At 50.0% G+C, this 19,738-nt stretch overlaps 1 protein-coding gene across 2 annotated transcripts in view; it reads left to right on the plus strand.

The window, feature by feature from the left end:
• The window catches only part of RNASEH2B (ribonuclease H2 subunit B), a 107,558-nt gene that overhangs the window by 32,747 nt on the left and 55,073 nt on the right, over nucleotides 1–19,738 (plus strand). For both annotated transcript variants that reach the window (XM_075334575.1, XM_075334574.1), the window contains exons 4-5: nucleotides 2,878–2,954; nucleotides 12,512–12,629. In XM_075334575.1, the coding sequence (XP_075190690.1) occupies nucleotides 2,878–2,954; nucleotides 12,512–12,629 (195 nt within the window). The remainder of the gene's footprint in view (nucleotides 1–2,877; nucleotides 2,955–12,511; nucleotides 12,630–19,738) is intronic.

Raw genomic sequence — 19,738 nt, forward strand, 5'->3', positions numbered from 1 at the left:
GTAAGTATGAAGATCCTGGGATGGGGGGGGGGTCTGCTTTTTGTGGGGGGTAAACTTACCTCTAACCATGTCTCCTCGAGAATAAGACACCCCCTGAAAATAAGACCTAGCGCTTTTTTCAGGGCAAAAAAAATATAAGACAGTCTTATTTTCGGGGAAACAGGGTATTAATACAGTAAATGCAATCATTGTGAACAGCAGAACTAATAAAGAGCTCTAGAATATAAGAATTTCAATCTAAAACGGTTATTTATTCAGGCAAAATGTAAAGAAAATTCAGATTCTTTGCTGCTTTGGTGTCCACTACTTTCCAGATTGTCGATCTTCACTACTTGCCTAAAGGGTGTATCTGGGACTTTAAAAAAGGTAGGTAGTTGCTTTCTATCTGCCTGTTGTTCTCGACACCATTCAGCCACGGCACAGAGCAGTCATTGACCGCTTCTGCCGGCGATACAGTGGCTTCATCAACAGAGGCTTCTTCCCCGCAATGCTGTGTAGACTGGGCAGGACCGCCAACATCATGATAGTTGACATCCAGCTCCCCTTTGCCTAACTGGGGGAGCCGTAGAGTAGATAATCATGGCACTTCTGTAGGTGGTGCACAGGTAGGTTCCTAACCCGTCATAGATGAGAATAAGACTTGGCACTCAGATATGGCGATAAAGTGGTTGATTTATTGAAAGAACTGAAGGATCAACACAGACGCCAGCTTAACACAGTGGTGGATACTGCGATTTCAGATAGTGCTGACCACCGCTCCAGAAGATCCTGAGAACCATAGGAAGGGCACACATGAAGGTCTGGTATGACTGAGATGTTTGTGCTGGTCCTTCAGTTCTTTCAAAACCTCTTTATCACCATATCTGAGTGCCAAGTCTTATTCTCCTCTATAACTGGGGGAGCCGGCTGTCTATCAGCATGACGTCAGCTGTCTTGCCCAGTCTACAGAGTGGATGAGAAGACTGGCACTCTATTGACGCAGCAGGAGGGGTCTGTGACTATTCTGTACCGGCGATAAACTGTACCAGGCACAACAAGCAGGTAGATGGCAACTACTTGCCTATTGGTGCTTAGGCACATTATTTTTATTTTAAGTTCCCGATATACCTTTTAAGCAATGACAGCCCGGATATGCTACTAACACAGCGATTCAGTGGGAGCAATGTGTCACCACTCCAACCCATGATTTGCTGCAGCATTCATATGTCCAGATCAGGGAAATCATCACTTATCATGGAGTGTCATGTAAGACTGAAATATAGTGATAAAGGAGCATTGTAAAGGTGAGCATGGCTTTTTTGGGTATTTGCAGCCATTTAAAGTTGTTTTAAAAATAGTTTTGCCTTGTTGGATAACCTACAGTCTCAAAACAGTCCTTGAAGGAAAAATAATGTATTTTAAGAGACACAACCATCCACGCTGCCGAACAGTGTTCCATATAAACTTCTTGCTGAATCCACTTTGAAGATGACAAATAAGCTGAGAACCCGCTAGTGCAGATTTATACCAAAATGTGAAATTTTGGGGGGAATAAAATAAAAAATATAATAGGCCCACGCCTCCTCCTCCATGCCCACTTTTCACGTTTTCAACTTTTGTCAAGCATGGTGCAGAAGTGTGAGACTTTTTGCAAGTTTTTAGGATTTTGTTTATGCCAAAAACTGTTAGAAACCGTCTTTCCCCGATAGTAAGACACCCCCGATAGTAAGACGTAGTGGGGGTTTTGGGGGGGTCGGCTAATGTAAGACGTACCCCGAAAGTAAGACGTAGTAAAAATTTATTTATTTTTTTTTCTTCTTTACAGTACAGTTACAGCGGCCGAGCGCTCAGCTGAGAGCCCTGACATGCCGGCGGCAAAGCGCTCAGCTGAGCGCCCTGACATGCCGGCGGCTTAGCGCTCAGCTGAGAGCTGACACATGCCGGCGGTCGGGCGCTCAGCTGAGCGCCCTGACATGCCGGCGGCTTAGCGCTCAGCTGAGAGCTGTCACATGCCGGCGGTCTGGCGCTCAGCTGAACGCCCTGACATGCCGGCGGCTGAGCGCTCAGCTGAGAGCTGACACATGCCGGCGGTTGGGCGCTCAGCTGAACGCTCGGCTACCGAGAAATGTTGAAATGTTGCTGTAATGTTGTCCGTGGTCCATCAGGACCATGGACAACATACAAAATCACGCAGCCTCACTGCCCTCATGTGCAGCCGCTGGTGGTTAAGTTTCCTTAACTTGCGGTACACTTAGGGCGCAATCGCGGCAAGTCCCCATACGGTACATTGCATGGAGACTTGCTGCGATTGCTGTGGGATTTTTTCCAATATAAGACATACCCCGAAAGTAAGACATAGTGGCACTTTTGGGGGTAAAAAGAATGTAAGACACTGTTTTACTTTCGGGGAAACACGGTAGGTTTATAAATTTGGGAGGGTGTCTCTAGTAGGTACTTGTGCGACCCTCCTGCTGGGTTAATAATGTGCAGCACAGCGCACAATCATAGCCTGGGATTTACTTGATGTATTTGAGTCATAGGAGGTGCAGTTTCTATTTTCTGCTTCCAGAGCAGACTAAACCTGCGCCACACTTAAGTGATGTGTGCTTTCATAAATGTGGCGCAATTTAATCCAATTAATTTATTTTTGCATAAAACACCAGTCTTGATAAATGTGGCCCCCTGCTTCCTAACTGGATATATGTAGTGCAGACTGAGAATATTAAGATCAGGGGAAAGAAAAGAACAGTTTTTGTATGTGTGAGCAAGTTGGGACATTTCTTACATATTCTGACTTTAATCCAAGTATCTTCGTTTGTAATTTTATTTTTGCAGTAATTTTCTATTATACTTTTGACACAAGAATAAAAATACTTTTATTTATGTGTTCATTTTTAGATGGTAGATTACTATACGCAACCCCGGTGGATCCTCTGTTTTTTGTCCTGTTTTATCTGATCAAAGCTGACAAAGAGGTATAGTGTCATCCATCTTATTGTGATCATTGAAATTGTAGCAAAAAAATAAATTTATATATAATGTGTGTGTGTGTGTATATATATTATATATATATATATTATATATAATATATATTACACACACACATATAATTATTATTTTTTTTTTCTCTTTTATAGGCATATTTTTGAGTAAACTGTAAAATGTTCTTTTATTCTATAAACTACTGACGCCTCCGAATTTCCAAGCAGTAAACTTTGTATTTATTTTCTGAAAATGAGAGTGGTCAAAATAACAAAAAAATGCATTTGTTTCAGATCTCAAATAATGCAAAGAAAACAAGTTCATAATCATTTAGAAACAACAATACTAATAATGTTTTAACTCAGGAAGAGTTCAGAAATCAATATTTTATGGAATAACCATGATTTTTTTATTCCCAGTTTCATGCGTCTTGGCTGCTTTCCACCAGTCTGTCACTGCTTTTGGGTGACCTTATGCCACTCCTGGGGCAAAAATGTAAGCAGTTCTTCTTTGTTTGATGGCTTGTGACTATTCATCTTCCTCTTGATTACATTCCAGAGGTTTTCAATGGGGTTCAGGTCTGGAGATTGGGCTGGCCATGACAGGGCTTTGATGTGGTGGTCCTTCATCCACACATTGATTGACCTAGCTGTGTGGCATGGAGCATTGTCCTGCTGAAAAAAAACAGTCCTCAGAGTTGGGGAACATTGCCTGAGCAGAAGGAAGCAACTATTTTTTTCCAGGATTGATTCATGCGTCCTTCGCAAAGTTTAACCTGCCCAATTCCAGCCTCGCTGAAGTATCCTCAGATCATCACCGATCCTCCACCAAATTTTACAGTGGGTGCAAGGCACTGTGGCTTGTACGCCTCTCCAGGTCTCCGTCTAACCATTAGACGACCAGGTGTTGGGCAAAGCTGAAAATTAGACTCATCAGAGAAGATTACCTTACTTCAGGCCTCTATGGTCCAATCCATATGGTCTTTGGTAAGCTTCAGCCTGGCTCTTCTTTGCTTATCATTGATGAAAGGCTTTTTCTTTATCGTTCCTATGGGAGACCCAGACATTGGTTGTATAGCTTCTGCCTCCGGAGGACACACAAAGTACTACACTAAAAAGTGTAGCTCCTCCCTCTGAGCATATACACCCCCTGGATAACCAAATATAGCCAGTTCATTGCTTTGTGTTCAGGAGGCATACATCCACACATGCATTCTCATCTGATTTTTGATTTTTGGAAAGAGTTTGAAGAAAAGCGGGTCCAAGCCTGGACTCCCGGCATGTCCCTTCTCACCCCACTGTGTCGGCGGTGTTGTAAAGGTTGATTCCAGGGCTGGAGCCTTACATGCCGCACTCCTTCACCATCCCTCGGGCTCTGGCTTGAAGTGGGAGCCAGCACGGTTCTCCCTGCTTTGCAGGAGGCCGGTCTCCATCCGCAGCCCTTCAGGATCCTGCTGGACGGAGCACTCATCCCCAGGGACTTGAAACCCTGCGTCTCACAAGCTAAGTATCTGAGACGTTATTTTCGGGGGGTCCCTTGTACTTTTATTGTTGGGGAGAGTGTGCTGTGTATCTGTTCTGACATTTCCGGCCGGTTCTCTGGTTTTCACCTGAGAACCGCGCCGATGGTGCCTGCGCTCCGGCCGCATCGCTTAAATTTAGGCCCCGGCTTCGCCTGAGGCCTAGTTTCGATTTCACTGCCCCTGCATGTCAATCATGCAGAGGGACAGTGCGGCTCCGCCCAGCGGCCGTTCGGCACAGGGGAGGGACACTCCTCTCTGAGTAAATGTCCCCTCCCCTGTAAATCTCCTTGGCCCTCCAGATCCCGTTCTCAGAGTAGGCCCCGCCCCCTCTCCTCGCTCCGGTGCCATTTTATCACAGAGCCCCCACTTCAGCATGTCTCACACAAGGAGCAAGGCTGCAAGGCTGTACGCAATATGCAGTGCATGTAAGCTCGTGCTGCCTGAACCGAGCACATATCCACATTGTGATGCCTGCTCTAACCTGACAATGCCTCAGCCTGGTATCGCACCCACAGTGGTCCCTCCGGCTGCTCCGGCTCCGGTGGCTGAACCCCCGGCTTGGGTAGAATCCTTCTCTAGGTCAATCTCCCAGTCTTTTGCCGACTCCATGGGACAGCTGTCCCGGACTTTGCTGAACATGCATCAGCCCCCTTCTCAGGGCGCCTCTGCTGCTAGGGCTCTCTCAGCGGAGCTCACAGAGGGTTCTTCATCTGGTACTAGACCCTGTCCTCCTAAAAGGAGACGCAGGGCTCACTCTCCTTCCTCGGATTCACGAGCTGACCCGCAGGACGAGGAGGATGCCTTTACTGGGGGCTCGGACGCTACCTCCATGTGCCCCATTGATCTGTCCGAAAGTGACGCAGATGTTAGTGATTTGATTGCGTCCATTAATTCTGTACTGGACATCAATCCGCCAGTATCAGAGGAGCAACCCTCTCTGGCAGAAAAGCACCAGTTTACCTTGCCTAAGAGGACAAGGAGTGTGTTCTTTAACCACTCCAGTTTTCAGGCCACTGTGACCAAGCCTAGGGCCTGTCCTGACAAACGCTTCCCAAAGCGCGGTTCTGATGACCGTTTTCCCTTTCCACCTGAGGTGGTCAAGGAGTGGGCTCATTCACCAAAGGTAGACCCTCCGGTGTCTAGACTCTCAGCCCGGACTGTTGTATCAGTGGCTGATGGCACCTCTCTTAAGGATGCCACTGACCGCCAGGTTGACCTTCTGGCCAAATCTGTATATGAGGCGGCTGGGGCCTCGTTCTCCCCATCTTTTGCAGCAGTGTGGGCTCTCAAGGCCATCTCTGCTTCTCTGGAGGAGATGCATTCCCTCTACAGGGAATCTATGCCCGAAATGGTTGCCTTAACGTCCCAAGCTTCAGCTTTTTCATCCTATGCCATGTCTGCCATGCTGGAGGCTTCTCACCGCACTGCGGTGGCTTCGGCTAATTCCCTCGCTATCCGCAGGATCTTGTGGCTTCGAGAGTGGAAGGCAGATGCTTCTTCAAAGAAGTACCTTGCTGGGCTCCCTTTTGCTGGATCCAGGCTATTCGGCGAACAACTGGATGAAATTATTAAGGAAGCTACTGGCGGGAAGAGTACTTTCATGCCACAAATTAAAACCAGGAAACCTGGAACCAGTCTAGGTTTCGTTCCTTTCGTTTCTCCAACTGGTCATCCTCTAAGCCCTCGGCCTCGTCCACTAACTCAGCCAAGGACCAAAAGCCCAACTGGCGCACGAAGCCGCGTCCTCAGAAGACCGCAGGAGCTGCTGCCACTAAGGCAGCCTCCTCTTGACTATCTGGCCGCGCCAACAACGTCCTTGGTCGGTGGCAGGCTCTCCCACTTTGGCGACGTGTGGTTTCAACACGTCTCCGATCAGTGGGTGTGGGATATCATCTCCCACGGCTACAGGATCGAATTCTCTTCCAGCCCGCCAAACAGATTTTTTCTGTCAACTCCCCCCTGCTCCAAGGCCGCCGCCTTCTCTCAGGCCGTGGCATCCTTGCAGGCCAACGGAGTAATTGTACTGGTTCCCGCTCGGGAACGGTTCAGAGGTTTCTACTCAAATCTCTTCCTAGTCCCCAAAAAGGACGGTTCCTTCCGGCCCATCCTGAATCTCGAGCTTCTCAACAAGCATGTTCAGGTGCGGCATTTTCGCATGGAGTCTCTGTGATCAGTCATTGCCTCAATGACCCAAGGAGATTTCCTGGCATCCATCGACATCAGCATGCCTATCTGCATGTGCCAATTGCAGTTTCACACCAGCGTTGGCTACGTTTTGCAATCGGAGAGGAACATTTCCAATTCGTGGCTCTCCCCTTCGGGTTAGCCACGGCCCCTCGAGTATTCACCACGGTCATGGCAGCAGTGGTTGCGGTTCTGCACCTCCAGGGGTTGGCAGTGATTCCTTACCTGGACGACCTTCTAGTCAAGGCTTCATCCAGCGCAGACTGTCAGCGGAGTGTCTCGCTCACTCTCGCCACTCTAGTCCAATTCGGGTGGCTTGTCAATCTGCCCAAATCCACTCTGACTCCGACCCAGAAGCTCACGTACCTAGGGATGCAATTCGAGACTCTGCCGGCACTTGTGAAGCTGCCCTTAGTCAAACAGCAGTCCCTCCATCTGGCGGTGCGTTCTTTGCTGAGGCCCCGCCGTCATTCCATCAGGCACCTAATGCAGGTGCTGGGTCAGATGGTGGCGTCAATGGAGGCGGTTCCCTTTGCCCAGTTCCATCTGCGTCCTCTGCAGCTGGACATTCTCCGCTGTTGGGACAGGTGGACTTCCTCCTTGCACAGGCTAGTGGCTCTGTCGCCACAGACCAGGGGCTCCCTTCAGTGGTGGCTTCGGCCTCTCTCTCTGTCTCAGGGACGCTCCTTCCTGGCCCCGTCCTGGGTGATCCTCACCACGGATGCCAGTCTATCCGGCTGGGGAGCGGTATATCTCCACCACAGAGCGCAGGGCATTTGGACTCCGTCCGAATCAGCCCTCTCGATCAATGTGCTGGAAACCAGAGCTGTGCTTCTAGCTCTCTTAGCCTTTCACCACCTGTTGGCGGGCAAGCACATCCGAGTCCAGTCAGACAACGCGACAGCGGTTGCCTACATCAATCACCAGGGCGGGACACGCAGCCGCCTGGCAATGTTGGAGGTTCAACGCATCCTTCAGTGGACGGAAGACTCCAAGTCCACCATATCCGCAGTCCACATCCCAGGCGTGGAAAACTGGGAAGCAGATTATCTCAGCCGTCAAACCGTGGACAACGGCGAGTGGTCCCTGCATCCGGCAGTGTTTCGGTCAATCTGCTGCAAGTGGGGCACTCCGGAAGTGGATCTAATGGCATCCCGGCACAACAACAAGGTTCCGGTTTACGTGGCTCGCTCCCACGATCCTCAGGCCTTGGCAGCGGACGCTCTGGTTCAAGATTGGTCCCAGTTTCGTCTGTCCTACGTGTTTCCCCCTCTAGCTCTCTTGCCCAGAGTCCTGCGCAAGATCAGAATGGAGGGCCGTCGGGTCATCCTCATTGCTCCGGACTGGCCCAGGCGAGCTTGGTACCCAGGCCTGCTCCATCTGTCCGTAGAGGTGCCGTGGCATCTCCCGGACCGTCCAGACCTTCTCTCACAAGGTCCGTTTTTCCGCCAGAATTCTGCGGCTCTCAGATTGACGGCGTGGCTCTTGAGTCCTGGATCTTGACGGCTTCTGGTATTCCTCCTGAAGTCAACTCCACTATGACTCGGGCTCGGAAGTCTTCCTCGGCCAAAATCTATCACAGGACCTGGAGAATTTTCCTGTCCTGGTGTCGCTCTTCCGGCCATGCTCCTTGGCCTTTTTCCTTGCCGACCCTCCTGTCCTTTCTACAGTCCGGTCTGCAGCTAGGACTATCCCTTAATTCCCTCAAGAGACAAGTCTCGGCTCTGTCAGTGTTGTTCCAGCGGCGTATCGCCCGGCTGGCTCAGGTGCGCACCTTCATGCAGGGCGCGTCTCACATCATTCCGCCTTACCGGCGGCCTTTGGATCCCTGGGACCTCAATCTGGTCCTCACGGCCTTGCAGAAACCCCCCTTTGAGCCTCTTAGGCTCTGTGCGCACTGGGAAATGAAATTTCCTTGAGAGAATTCCGCATGCTCTCAAAGATTACCGCACCCGCGGTAAAAAACTGCGGGAAACCGCACCCGAAAACCGCATGCGGTTTGCCGCGGTTTTACCCCGGTATTATTCGCGGTATTGCCGCGGTTTTGCCGCGTGCGGGTTGGGATGTGCTTTATTGCATTCAATGCAATAAAGCACATTGAAGAAAAAAAAAAAAAAAAATACATTTAATTCTGATAGTAGATAGACAGAAGAATAGATGGAGGGATAGATAGATAGACAGATAGATAGAGGGATAGATAGAGGACAGATCGCTGCATTTCCCACGGTCGGCAGTGAGTTCACATTACCGGCCGTGGGAAATGACCGGTAATTACCTCTGCTGTCTGCTGCATTCAGCCTGTGTCTGTGACACATCGTGGCTGGATGTCAGCAGTGCAGGACGCAGGAGCCGGAGCTGTGGATTATGCAGGACCCTGTGGATTACGCCGGAGCTTTGTTTGGGGGGGTTAATAAAATGGTGAACGAGGCTTGTTGGTTTTATTTAAAATAAAGGATTTTTGGTGTCTGTGTTTTTTTCACTTTACTTACGGGTTGATCATGTCAGCTGTCACATAGACGCTGCCATGATCAAGCCTGGGGTTAATGGCGGTGGTCCCCCACCAACATTAACCCCTTGTATTACCTTGCCACCACTGCTACACGGTGGCAAGAAGAGCCGAGGACACGCCGGTGCTGCCGCATATTGCATGCGACAGTGCCGGGGCAGCTGCGGCTGATATTCTCGGCTGCGGGAGGGGGAGTGAGGCGGGGGACATTACCCCTGCCCCTCTCCCTCCCCAGCCTGAGAATACCGGGCCGCCGCTGTGTGCTTACCTCGGCTGGAAGGTGAATATGCAGCGGAGCCCACGTTCTTTTTTTCCTATATTTCCGTTTTCTTTCTATGTGTGTTCTATGTGTCTGTGTCTATGTGTGTTCTATGTCTGTGATGTGTTCTATGTCTGTGATGTGTCTGTGTGTGTGTGATCTGTGTGTGTTTACTCTGCACGGCTTCCTCTTCCTGTAATGACATCACTTCCCTGCAAAACCGCAGACAAGCGATGCACATTACCGGAGGTAAACCGCGAAATACCGCAGGGAATAACGCAGGAAAATGCAGTGAACCGCACACAATTTTCTGCCTGCGTTATTCCCTGCGGGATTTCATGATTAACATTGAGTCAATGGAGTGAAATCCCGCAGCGATGTGCGGAAAAGAAGTGACATGCACTTGTTTTTGCTGCGGGATTCCCGCAGCAAAACATGCAGCTGTCAAATTCCGCCCAGTGCGCACAGGATTTTTTTTCTCCATAGGATTTGCTGGTGATTCACTGCAGAGATGTTATGAACATTTTCTGCAGCGAAACATGCAGCAAATCCGTGAAAAATCCGCGGCAAAATCCGGTAAGTGCGCACATAGCCTAAGGGAGGTTTCTTTGTCTCGTCTTTCACAGAAAGTGGTCTTTCTAGTGGCCATAACTTCCCTCAGGAGAGTCTCTGATTTGGCTGCGCTCTCTTCGGAGTCACCTTTTTTGGTTTTTCATCAAGACAAGGTGGTTCTCCGTCCGACTCCGGACTTTCTCCCTAAGGTGGTTTCTCCTTTCCACCTTAACCAGGACATTTCCCTGCCTTCCTTTTGTCCGGCTCCTGTTCATCGCTTTGAAAAAGCGTTGCATACCCTGGATCTGGTGCGGGCACTCCGGATCTATGTGTCTCGCACCGCTGTTCTTAGGCGGTGCACCTCTCTTTTTGTGCTGACCACAGGTCGGCGTAAGGGCCTCTCGGCTTCTAAGCCGACCTTAGCTCGTTGGATTAGGTCGGCCATTTCCGATGCCTACCAGTGTACTCAGGTGCCTCCCCCGCCGGGGATCAAGGCACACTCGACCAGAGCTGTCGGTGCCTCTTGGGCTTTCAGGCACCAGGCTACGGCTCAGCAGGTCTGTCAGGCTGCCACTTGGACTAGTCTGCATACCTTTTCGAAGCACTACCAAGTGCATGCTCATGCTTCGGCAGATGCGAGCTTGGGCAGACGCATCCTTCAGGCGGCTGTCGCCCATTTGTGAAGTTAGGTTTCGCCTACTTCTCAGTTTTCTGTTTATTCCCACCCATGGACTGCTTTGAGACGTCCCAATGTCTGGGTCTCCCATAGGAACGATAAAGAAAAAGAGAATTTTGTTTACTTACCGTAAATTCTTTTTCTTATAGTTCCGTATTGGGAGACCCAGCACCCTCCCTGTTGCCTGTTGGCAGTTTCTTGTTCCGCGTGTTATCACCGGCTGTTGTTGTAGACAGAGGCTCCGGTTGTTCCGGTTCTTGCTCTATCTCTACTTGTGGGTGGCTATTCTCCTTCAGCTTTTGCACTAAACTGGCTATATTTGGTTATCCAGGGGGTGTATATGCTCAGAGGGAGGAGCTACACTTTTTAGTGTAGTACTTTGTGTGTCCTCCGGAGGCAGAAGCTATACACCCAATGTCTGGGTCTCCCAATACGGAACTATAAGAAAAAGAATTTACGGTAAGTAAACAAAATTCTCTTTTTTCTAGCTTTACATGACTTGAGCTCTGACTCTAGGAGCCTGTTACGAACTGTTCTTGCCATGCACTTCACCCCAGCTGCCATTTGCCATTCCTTTTGGAGGTCACTGTCATGGCCATCCCAATCTCCAGACCTGAAACCCATTGAAAACCTCTGGAATGTAATCAAGAGGAAGATGGATAGCCACAAGCCACCAAACAAAGAAGAACTGCTTACATTTTTGCACCAGGAGTGGCATAAGGTCACCCATAAGCTGTGAGAAAGACTGGTGGAAAGCAGCCAAGACACACGAAAGCTGGGATTAAATAACATGGTTATTCCACAGAATATTGATTTTCTGAACTCTTCCTGAGTTAAAATATTAATATTGTTCAAATGATTATGAACTTACGAAATAACTGCTTCAAAACCACTGCGCTATACACACAAGATATAGTAATATATATATATACACAGTGGAACCTTGCTTAACGAGAACAATCCGTTCTGGGAGTGTGCTTGTTAATCAAGTTACTCGTTCAGCAGAGCAAGATTTCCCATAGGAAATAATTGCAATGCTGACAATTCATTCCAAAATGTGTTAAATGTCCCATCCTGGTCTCCTATTCTATCATTCCACACATGCACAAACGCATACAAACATGTACAAACTCACACAAACACACAAGCACACATGCACACGCACATATTATATGCTCACCTTACCTTCCGTTCCATCGCCGGTCTCCTGGGACTTGCTATTCTCCGGTGCTGGCCGTGTATCAGGTAACCATAACGACGAGGGCGGGACTTCCTGCCAGAGCGCTGACGTCAAAGGCAGAGCCGCTTGCCTCTGATTGGCCAGCATGCTGCCTTTGACAAGCGGTGACAGGAACCAGGAAGTTCCTGCTATGTTGCTATAGATGCCGATGCCTGGAGCGGAGCAGCGCACTACAGGACCCAGGAGGCCGGCGATGAAACGGAAGGTACACCTATTATATGCTCACCTTACCTTCCATTCCACCGCCGGCCTCATGGTACTTGTAGTTCGCCGCGATGTACCCGGGAACTACAAGAACCATGAGCCCAGCGGTGGAACGGAAGGTAAGGTGAGCATAATACTGTATGTGTGTGCATGCGTGTATGTTTGTGTGTGTTTGTGCATACTTGTGTGTGTTTGTGTGGATGCAAGTGCGGGTTAGAGTGCGGTGGATGGACGGAACCGGAAGTGTGTGCGGTGAGGATTTCACTCGTACAGCAAAGCTTTCTCGTAAAGCGAGTTATAAATTTACAGAAAGCTTTGCTTGTTAAGCGAAATTCTCGTTAAGTGGGTTACTCGTTAAGCGAGGTTCCACTGTATATATTTTTTTTATATTTTTCCTTTTTTTAAAGCAAGGAAAATTTCAGCCTGCAGAACAGATCGTGGTGGATGAAGAATTTCCATCATGTAACCTGTTACTCCAGTGCACACAAGTAGCGCAATCACTCCATCATGTCACAGAAGAAAAAGGTAATGATATCTTAGCTGCTAATGTACAAAATCATCATTATATGTCTTTAAAAATGTAAAATCCAAGTTTTTTTCTCACTTGAAAAGTCTGGACCACCTGTATTAGGGTCTGTGCACACGTGTGCTTTTTTTCTTGCTTTTTGGTTGCTTTTTAAGCAGCACTGTGTCAATGACAAAATGCATGTTTCTTTGTCGCTCCATTGGGAGACCCAGACAATTGGGTGTATAGCTTCTGCCTCCGGAGGCCACACAAAGTTATTACACTTTAAAAAGTGTAACCCCTCCCCTCTGCTATACACCCTCCCGTGCATCACGCCCATCAGTTTTATGCTTTGTGTTGAAGGAGGCACACATTCACGCAAGCTCCACATTTTAGTCAGCAGCAGCTGCTGACTTTATCGGATGGAAGACAAGAGGGCCCCAGGGCCCCCGGCATGCTCCCTTCTCACCCCACTTTGGTCGGCGGTGCTGTTAAGGTTGAGGTACCCATTGCGGGTACAAAGGCTGGAGCCACATGCCGTTATCCTTCCCCATCCCTTAGGGGCTCTGGGAGAAGTGGGATCCTAACCGGTCACCAGGCACTGGGACCGGGCTCCCTCCGCAGCCCCTGTGGGAACCTGACGGACAGGAGACTGGATGTCATCAGGGACAAGGCCCTGCTTCTCTGAGGTACTCTGTGTCCCCTTGGGGATGGCGCATAGAGCGCCTGTGGATCGGACGCTGCAGCAGCTGCTCTGTGTTTGGGGTCGACGGGACTACCGCGCCGACCGCGCCTGTTTGCCGGCCGCGCTTATAAATCGAGTCCCCGGCTTTTGCGGCCTAGTACCGCATATTCCCGCCCCCGGGCCTGCCAGTCAGGGGCAAGGGCGGGACGCTAGACTGAACGTCAGCGGTGAGGGCTGGAGCATACTTAGTATCCTCCTCCCCCCTCACTGAGCACCGTGGGGCACCAGATTCCCGCACTTTCTGAGGCACGCCCACAGCTCCCTCCTCTCAGAACGCTGGCAGCCATTGTTATCATCGCTGCTGCCGGAGGAGAACTTCAGATAGAGCTCCACAACTCTGGGAGGCCCAGGCAGGGAATCTGGTGGACACACAACCGCTGAGCGCGGTCGGTAAGCCGCACCTGTTACAGGTGCTGGCCCCCCTGGGTGCCGCAGTGTATATATATATATCCATGTTGGGTATACATTTGCTCTGCTCGGCCGCAGTATTTGCTTGGCTATATACCCTCACTGTTTGCTAAGAGGAGATAACAGCATGTCGTCTGCAAAAAGCACGGGTGCCAAGGCACAGGCTTATTTTGCAACTTGTACCTCTTGTGCGGCTATGTTACCTGCAGGTTCCATCTACCCTCATTGTGTGCAATGCTCGGCCCCTGTGACACTCACTCAGCCGGAGCCTCAGGCACTGGTGGGACCCTCGGCTCAGGTAGAACCACCGGCTGCCACTGTCCAGGTGGCAGGGACTGAGTTTGCAGTGTTGGCTGAGAAACTTTCTGAGTCCCTTTCACAATCCATGGCTCAGTCTATGGACAAATGGTCTGCTAAGATACTTGAAGCTTTGCAGTCCAGACCGGTAACACAGGCCCCGGGCACTGTTGAATCATTGACCCCAGGCCCCCCTCGGTTGGAGCAGCAAACTGCTCCTGAGGTGACACATAGGTCCCACGGGGAGGACTCCGACTCGGACCGCAGTCACAGACCGTCTAAGCGGGCTCGCTGGGGACCTTCATCCACTTCATCACGCTGCTCAGGGTCTCAGCATGAGGACTCCCTGGAGGATGAGGCGGAGGTTGCAGCTCAGGGCTCTGATCCTGACGGTGCTCTCAATCTAGATACACCTGAAGGAGACGCCATTGTAAATGACCTTATAGCGTCCATTAACCAGGTGCTAGAACTTCCTCCTCCAACTCCACCTGTTGAAGAGTCAGCTTCACAACAGGAGAAACACCAGTTTAGGTTTCCCAAACGTACAAGGAGTGCTTTTTTCGATCACTCTAACTTCAGGGATGCTGTCCGGAAGCACAGAGCATATCCGGACAAGCGCTTTACTAAGCGCCTTAATGACACACGTTACCCCTTCCCACCTGACGTAGTTAAGGGTTGGGCTCAGTGTCCCAAGGTGGATCCTCCAGTCTCTAGGCTGGCGGCTAGATCCGTGGTATCAGTGGCAGATGGCTCATCGCTCAAAGATGCCACTGACAGGCAAATAGAGCTCCTGATGAAATCCATCTATGAAGCCATAGGTGCGTCTTTTGCTCCAGCATTTGCAGCCGTGTGGGCGCTCCAAGCTATCTCAGCTTGTCTGTCTGAGATTAATGAGGTCACACGCGCTGCTACTCCGCAGGTCGTGTCTTTGACTTCTCAGGCGTCGGCTTTTTCGTCCTACGCCATGAACGCTGTCCTCGACTCGGTGAGCCGTACAGCGGTAGCATCCGCCAATTCGGTGGCAGTCCGCAGGGCCATGTGGCTACGCGAATGGAAGGCAGACTCTGCTTCCAAGAAGTTCTTAACCGGTTTGCCATTTTCCGGCGACCGCTTGTTTGGCGAGCAATTGGACGAAATTATCAAGCAATCCAAGGGAAAGGACTCGTCCTTACCCCAGTCTAAACCGAACAGACCTCAGCAGCGAAAGATTCAACCGAGGTTTCAGTCCTTTCGGCCCTCAGCCAGGTCCCATTCCTCCACGTCCAACAGGTCACAGAAGGGCCAGAGCAACTCTTCTGCATGGCGGTCTAAGTCACGTCCTAAAAAGACCGCCGGAGGAGCCGCCCCCAAGGCGGCCTCCTCATGACTTTCGGTCTCCACAAACCGCATCCTCGGTCGGTGGCAGGCTCTTCCGCTTTTGCGACGCCTAGTGGCCACATGTCCAAGACCGATGGGTGAGAGACATTCTGTCTCACGGTTACAGGATAGAGCTCAGTTCTCGTCCTCCGAATCGTTTCTTCAGAACATCTCCGCCTCCCGAGCGAGCCGATGCACTTTTTCAGGCGGTAAACACTCTGAAGGCAGAAGGAGTGGTGATTCCCGTTCCACCTCAGGAACATGGTCACGGCTTCTACTCCAACTTGTTCGTGGTGCCAAAAAAGGACGGATCATTCCGTCCCGTTCTAGACCTCAAGCTGCTCAACAAGCATGTGAGCACCAGAAGGTTTCGGATGGAATCTCTCCGCTCAGTCATCGCCTCGATGTCACAAGGAGACTTCCTAGCATCAATCGACATCAAAGATGCTTATCTCCATGTGCCGATCGCTCCCGAGCATCACCGCTTTCTGCGTTTCGCCATCAAGGACGAACACCTTCAGTTCGTGGCGCTGCCATTCGGCCTGGCGACAGCCCCACGGGTCTTCACCAAGGTCATGGCAGCAGTGGTGGCGGTCCTACACTCTCAGGGCCACTCGGTGATCCCTTACTTAGACGATCTTCTAGTCAAGGCACCCTCCACGGTGGCATGCCAACACAGCCTGACCGTCACTCTGGAGACTCTCCAGAGGTTCGGGTGGATCATCAATTTCCCAAAGTCAAATTTGACACTGACCCAATCGCTGACTTACCTCGGGATGGAGTTTCATACCCTTTCAGCGATAGTGAAGCTCCCGCTGGACAAACAGCGTTCACTACAGACAGGGGTACAATCTCTTCTTCGGGGTCAGTCACACCCCTTGAGGCGCCTCATGCACTTCCTAGGGAAGATGGTGGCAGCAATGGAGGCAGTTCCTTTTGCGCAATTTCATCTGCGTCCACTTCAATGGGACATCCTCCGCAAATGGGACAAGAGGCCGACGTCCCTAGACAGGAACGTTTCGCTGTCACGGACAGCCAAGACCTCTCTTCAGTGGTGGCTTCTACCCACTTCCTTGTCGAAAGGAAAATCCTTCTTGCCCCCATCCTGGGCTGTGGTCACGACGGACGCGAGTCTGTCAGGGTGGGGAGCGGTCTTCCTCCACCACAGGGCTCAGGGAACCTGGACTCAGCCAGAGTCCTCCCTTCAGATCAACGTTCTGGAGATAAGGGCAGTGTATCTGGCCCTAAAGGCGTTCCAGCGGTGGCTGGAGGGCAGGCAGATGCGAATACAGTCGGACAACGCCACGGCGGTTGCGTACATCAACCACCAGGGCGGCACACGCAGTCGTCAAGCCTTCCAAGAAGTTCAGCGGATTCTGCTGTGGGCGGAAGCCACAGCCTCCACCATCTCCGCAGTTCACATCCCGGGCGTAGAAAACTGGGAAGCAGATTTTCTCAGTCGCCAGGGCATGGACGCAGGGGAATGGTCTCTTCATCCGGACGTGTTTCGGGAGATCTGTTGCCGCTGGGGAACGCCGGACGTCGATCTAATGGCGTCTCGGCACAACAACAAAGTCCCGGCATTCATGGCTCGGTCCAAAGATCACAGAGCTCTGGCGGCAGACGCGTTAGTTCAGGACTGGTCGCAGTTTCGACTGCCTTATGTATTTCCTCCTCTGGCACTGCTGCCCAGAGTATTACGCAAGATCAGGTCCGACTGCAGTCGCGCCATCCTCGTCGCTCCAGACTAGCCGAGGAGATCGTGGTACCCGGATCTGTGGCACCTCACGGTGGGTCAACCGTGGGCACTCCCAGACCGACCAGACTTGCTGTCTCAAGGGCCTTTTTTCCATCTGAATTCTGCGGCCCTCAACCTGACTGTGTGGCCATTGAGTCCTGGCTCCTAGCGTCATCAGGGTTATCTCAAGATGTCATTGCCACCATGAGACAGGCCAGGAAACCAACGTCCGCCAAGATCTACCACAGGACTTGGAGGATCTTCTTATCCTGGTGCTCTGATCAGGGTTTCACTCCCTGGCCGTTTGCCTTGCCCACTTTTCTTTCTTTCCTTCAATCCGGAATGGACAAGGGCTTGTCTCTCGGCTCTCTCAAGGGACAAGTATCGGCGCTTTCCGTGTTTTTTCAAAAGCGTCTGGCCAGGCTTCCGCAGGTCCGCACGTTCCTGCAGGGGGTTTGCCACATAGTTCCACCTTACAAGCGTCCGCTAGAACCCTGGGATCTTAACAGGGTGCTGACGGCTCTCCAGAAGGCACCTTTCGAGCCGATGCGGGATGTCGCACTATCTCGCCTTTCGCAGAAGGTGGCCTTCCTAGTGGCAGTCACATCACTTCGGAGAGTGTCTGAGCTAGCAGCGCTGTCATGCAAAGCCCCCTTCCTGGTGTTTCACCAGGATAAGGTGGTTCTGCGTCCGGTCCCGGAATTTCTCCCTAAGGTGGTATCCCCGTTTCATCTCAATCAGGATATCTCCTTACCTTCTTTTTGCCCTCATCCAGTTCACCAATGTGAAAAGGATTTGCACTTGTTAGATCTCGTGAGAGCACTCAGGCTCTACATTTCACGCACGGCGCCCCTGCGCCGTTCTGATGCGCTCTTTGTCCTTGTCGCTGGCCAGCGTAAGGGGTCGCAGGCTTCCAAGTCAACCTTGGCTAGGTGGATCAAGGAACCGATTCTTGAAGCCTACCATTCGTCTGGGCTTCCGATTCCTTCAGGGCTGAAAGCCCATTCTACCAGAGCTGTAGGTGCGTCCTGGGCATTGCGGCACCAGGCTACGGCTCAGCAGGTGTGTCAGGCGGCTACCTGGTCGAGTCTGCACACTTTTACAAAACACTATCAGGTGCATGCCTATGCTTCGGCAGACGCCAGCCTAGGTAGGCGAGTCCTTCAGGCGGCAGTGGCCCACCTGTAAGAAGGGGCCGTTTTTTCGGCTTTTTTTTTTATCGAGGTATTCTTTACCCACCCAGGGATTGCTTTTGGACATCCCAATTGTCTGGGTCTCCCAATGGAGCGACAAAGAAGAAGGGAATTTTGTTTACTTACCGTAAATTCCTTTTCTTCTAGCTCCTATTGGGAGACCCAGCACCCGCCCCTGTTCCCTTCGGGCTGTTGTTCTTTTGTGTACACATGTTGTTCATGTTCAATTGTTCTTTGGTTCATGGTTTCAGTTCTCCGAACATCCTTCGGATTGAATTTACCTTATACCAATTTATAAGTTTCCTCCTTCCTGCTTTGGCACCAAAACTGATGGGCCCGTGATGCACGGGAGGGTGTATAGCAGAGGGGAGGGGTTACACTTTTTAAAGTGTAATAACTTTGTGTGGCCTCCGGAGGCAGAAGCTATACACCCAATTGTCTGGGTCTCCCAATAGGAGCTAGAAGAAAAGGAATTTACGGTTAGTAAACAAAATTCCCTTCGTTTTGCTTCCCCAGCAAACTCTATGAGAAATCAGAATTTCCATCCGCACGTTGCTTTTTTTTTTTTGGCAGCGTTTTGTTTGACAAATATTTGTCAAAATCGTTGTGCCTAAAGAAAAGCTGCATGTCACTTTTTCATTGCGTTTTGGTTGCATTTTCTACCTATTGACTTCTCAATTTCAGAACGCACTGTTTAAAACGCGGCAAAAACACATCCAAAACGCATGCGTTTTTTTTTTTTTGTCAAACGCAGTGTAACGTTTGTCAAAACGCCGTAGTTTAGTTGTGAAGCCAAAAGACAGACGTGCAGACATAGCCTTTACGTCTCTGCTTTGTTGTCATTTGCCAAAATAACTTGCTTTTCGCTGCTGCAGTTTTACAATAGTCTTGATCAGAAACATGTGATAAAATTGTCAAGAAGCAAAAATTCACTCCTATAAGTGGGGTGTAGCAGGTTTCTTAACAGGCGTGTTCCATGAATCAAAATATGGCTAAATATGTGTTTAAAAAAAATAAAATGAAAAATTGATGCATATTTAATATCTCCCCCATTGCTCCAGGGGCAATGCTTCTGAATTCCCCCCAAAGTTTTTCTTTGTGACTTTGCATGCTGTGCTTACTGACATCATTAGTCGATTTGTGAAAAATGTTTTTTCTATGAGAAATTCTCAATATAAAATATTTACACAATCGGTTATTCTTGCATTTTTATCCTGTGATTTACAGACAAAACACAATTATGGCAAATTTTGCTAGAAGGCATGCTGGTCTTCAAAAACCTAATTATTATTATTATTATTATTATTATTATTATTATTATTATTATTATTATTATTATTATTTCTTATTTATTTTTAAGTTACACAAGGATTTTACATTAGTTTTTTTTTA

Source organism: Anomaloglossus baeobatrachus, chromosome 2 (genome assembly GCF_048569485.1).
Source record: "Anomaloglossus baeobatrachus isolate aAnoBae1 chromosome 2, aAnoBae1.hap1, whole genome shotgun sequence".
NCBI classification, from domain to species: domain Eukaryota; kingdom Metazoa; phylum Chordata; class Amphibia; order Anura; family Aromobatidae; genus Anomaloglossus; species Anomaloglossus baeobatrachus.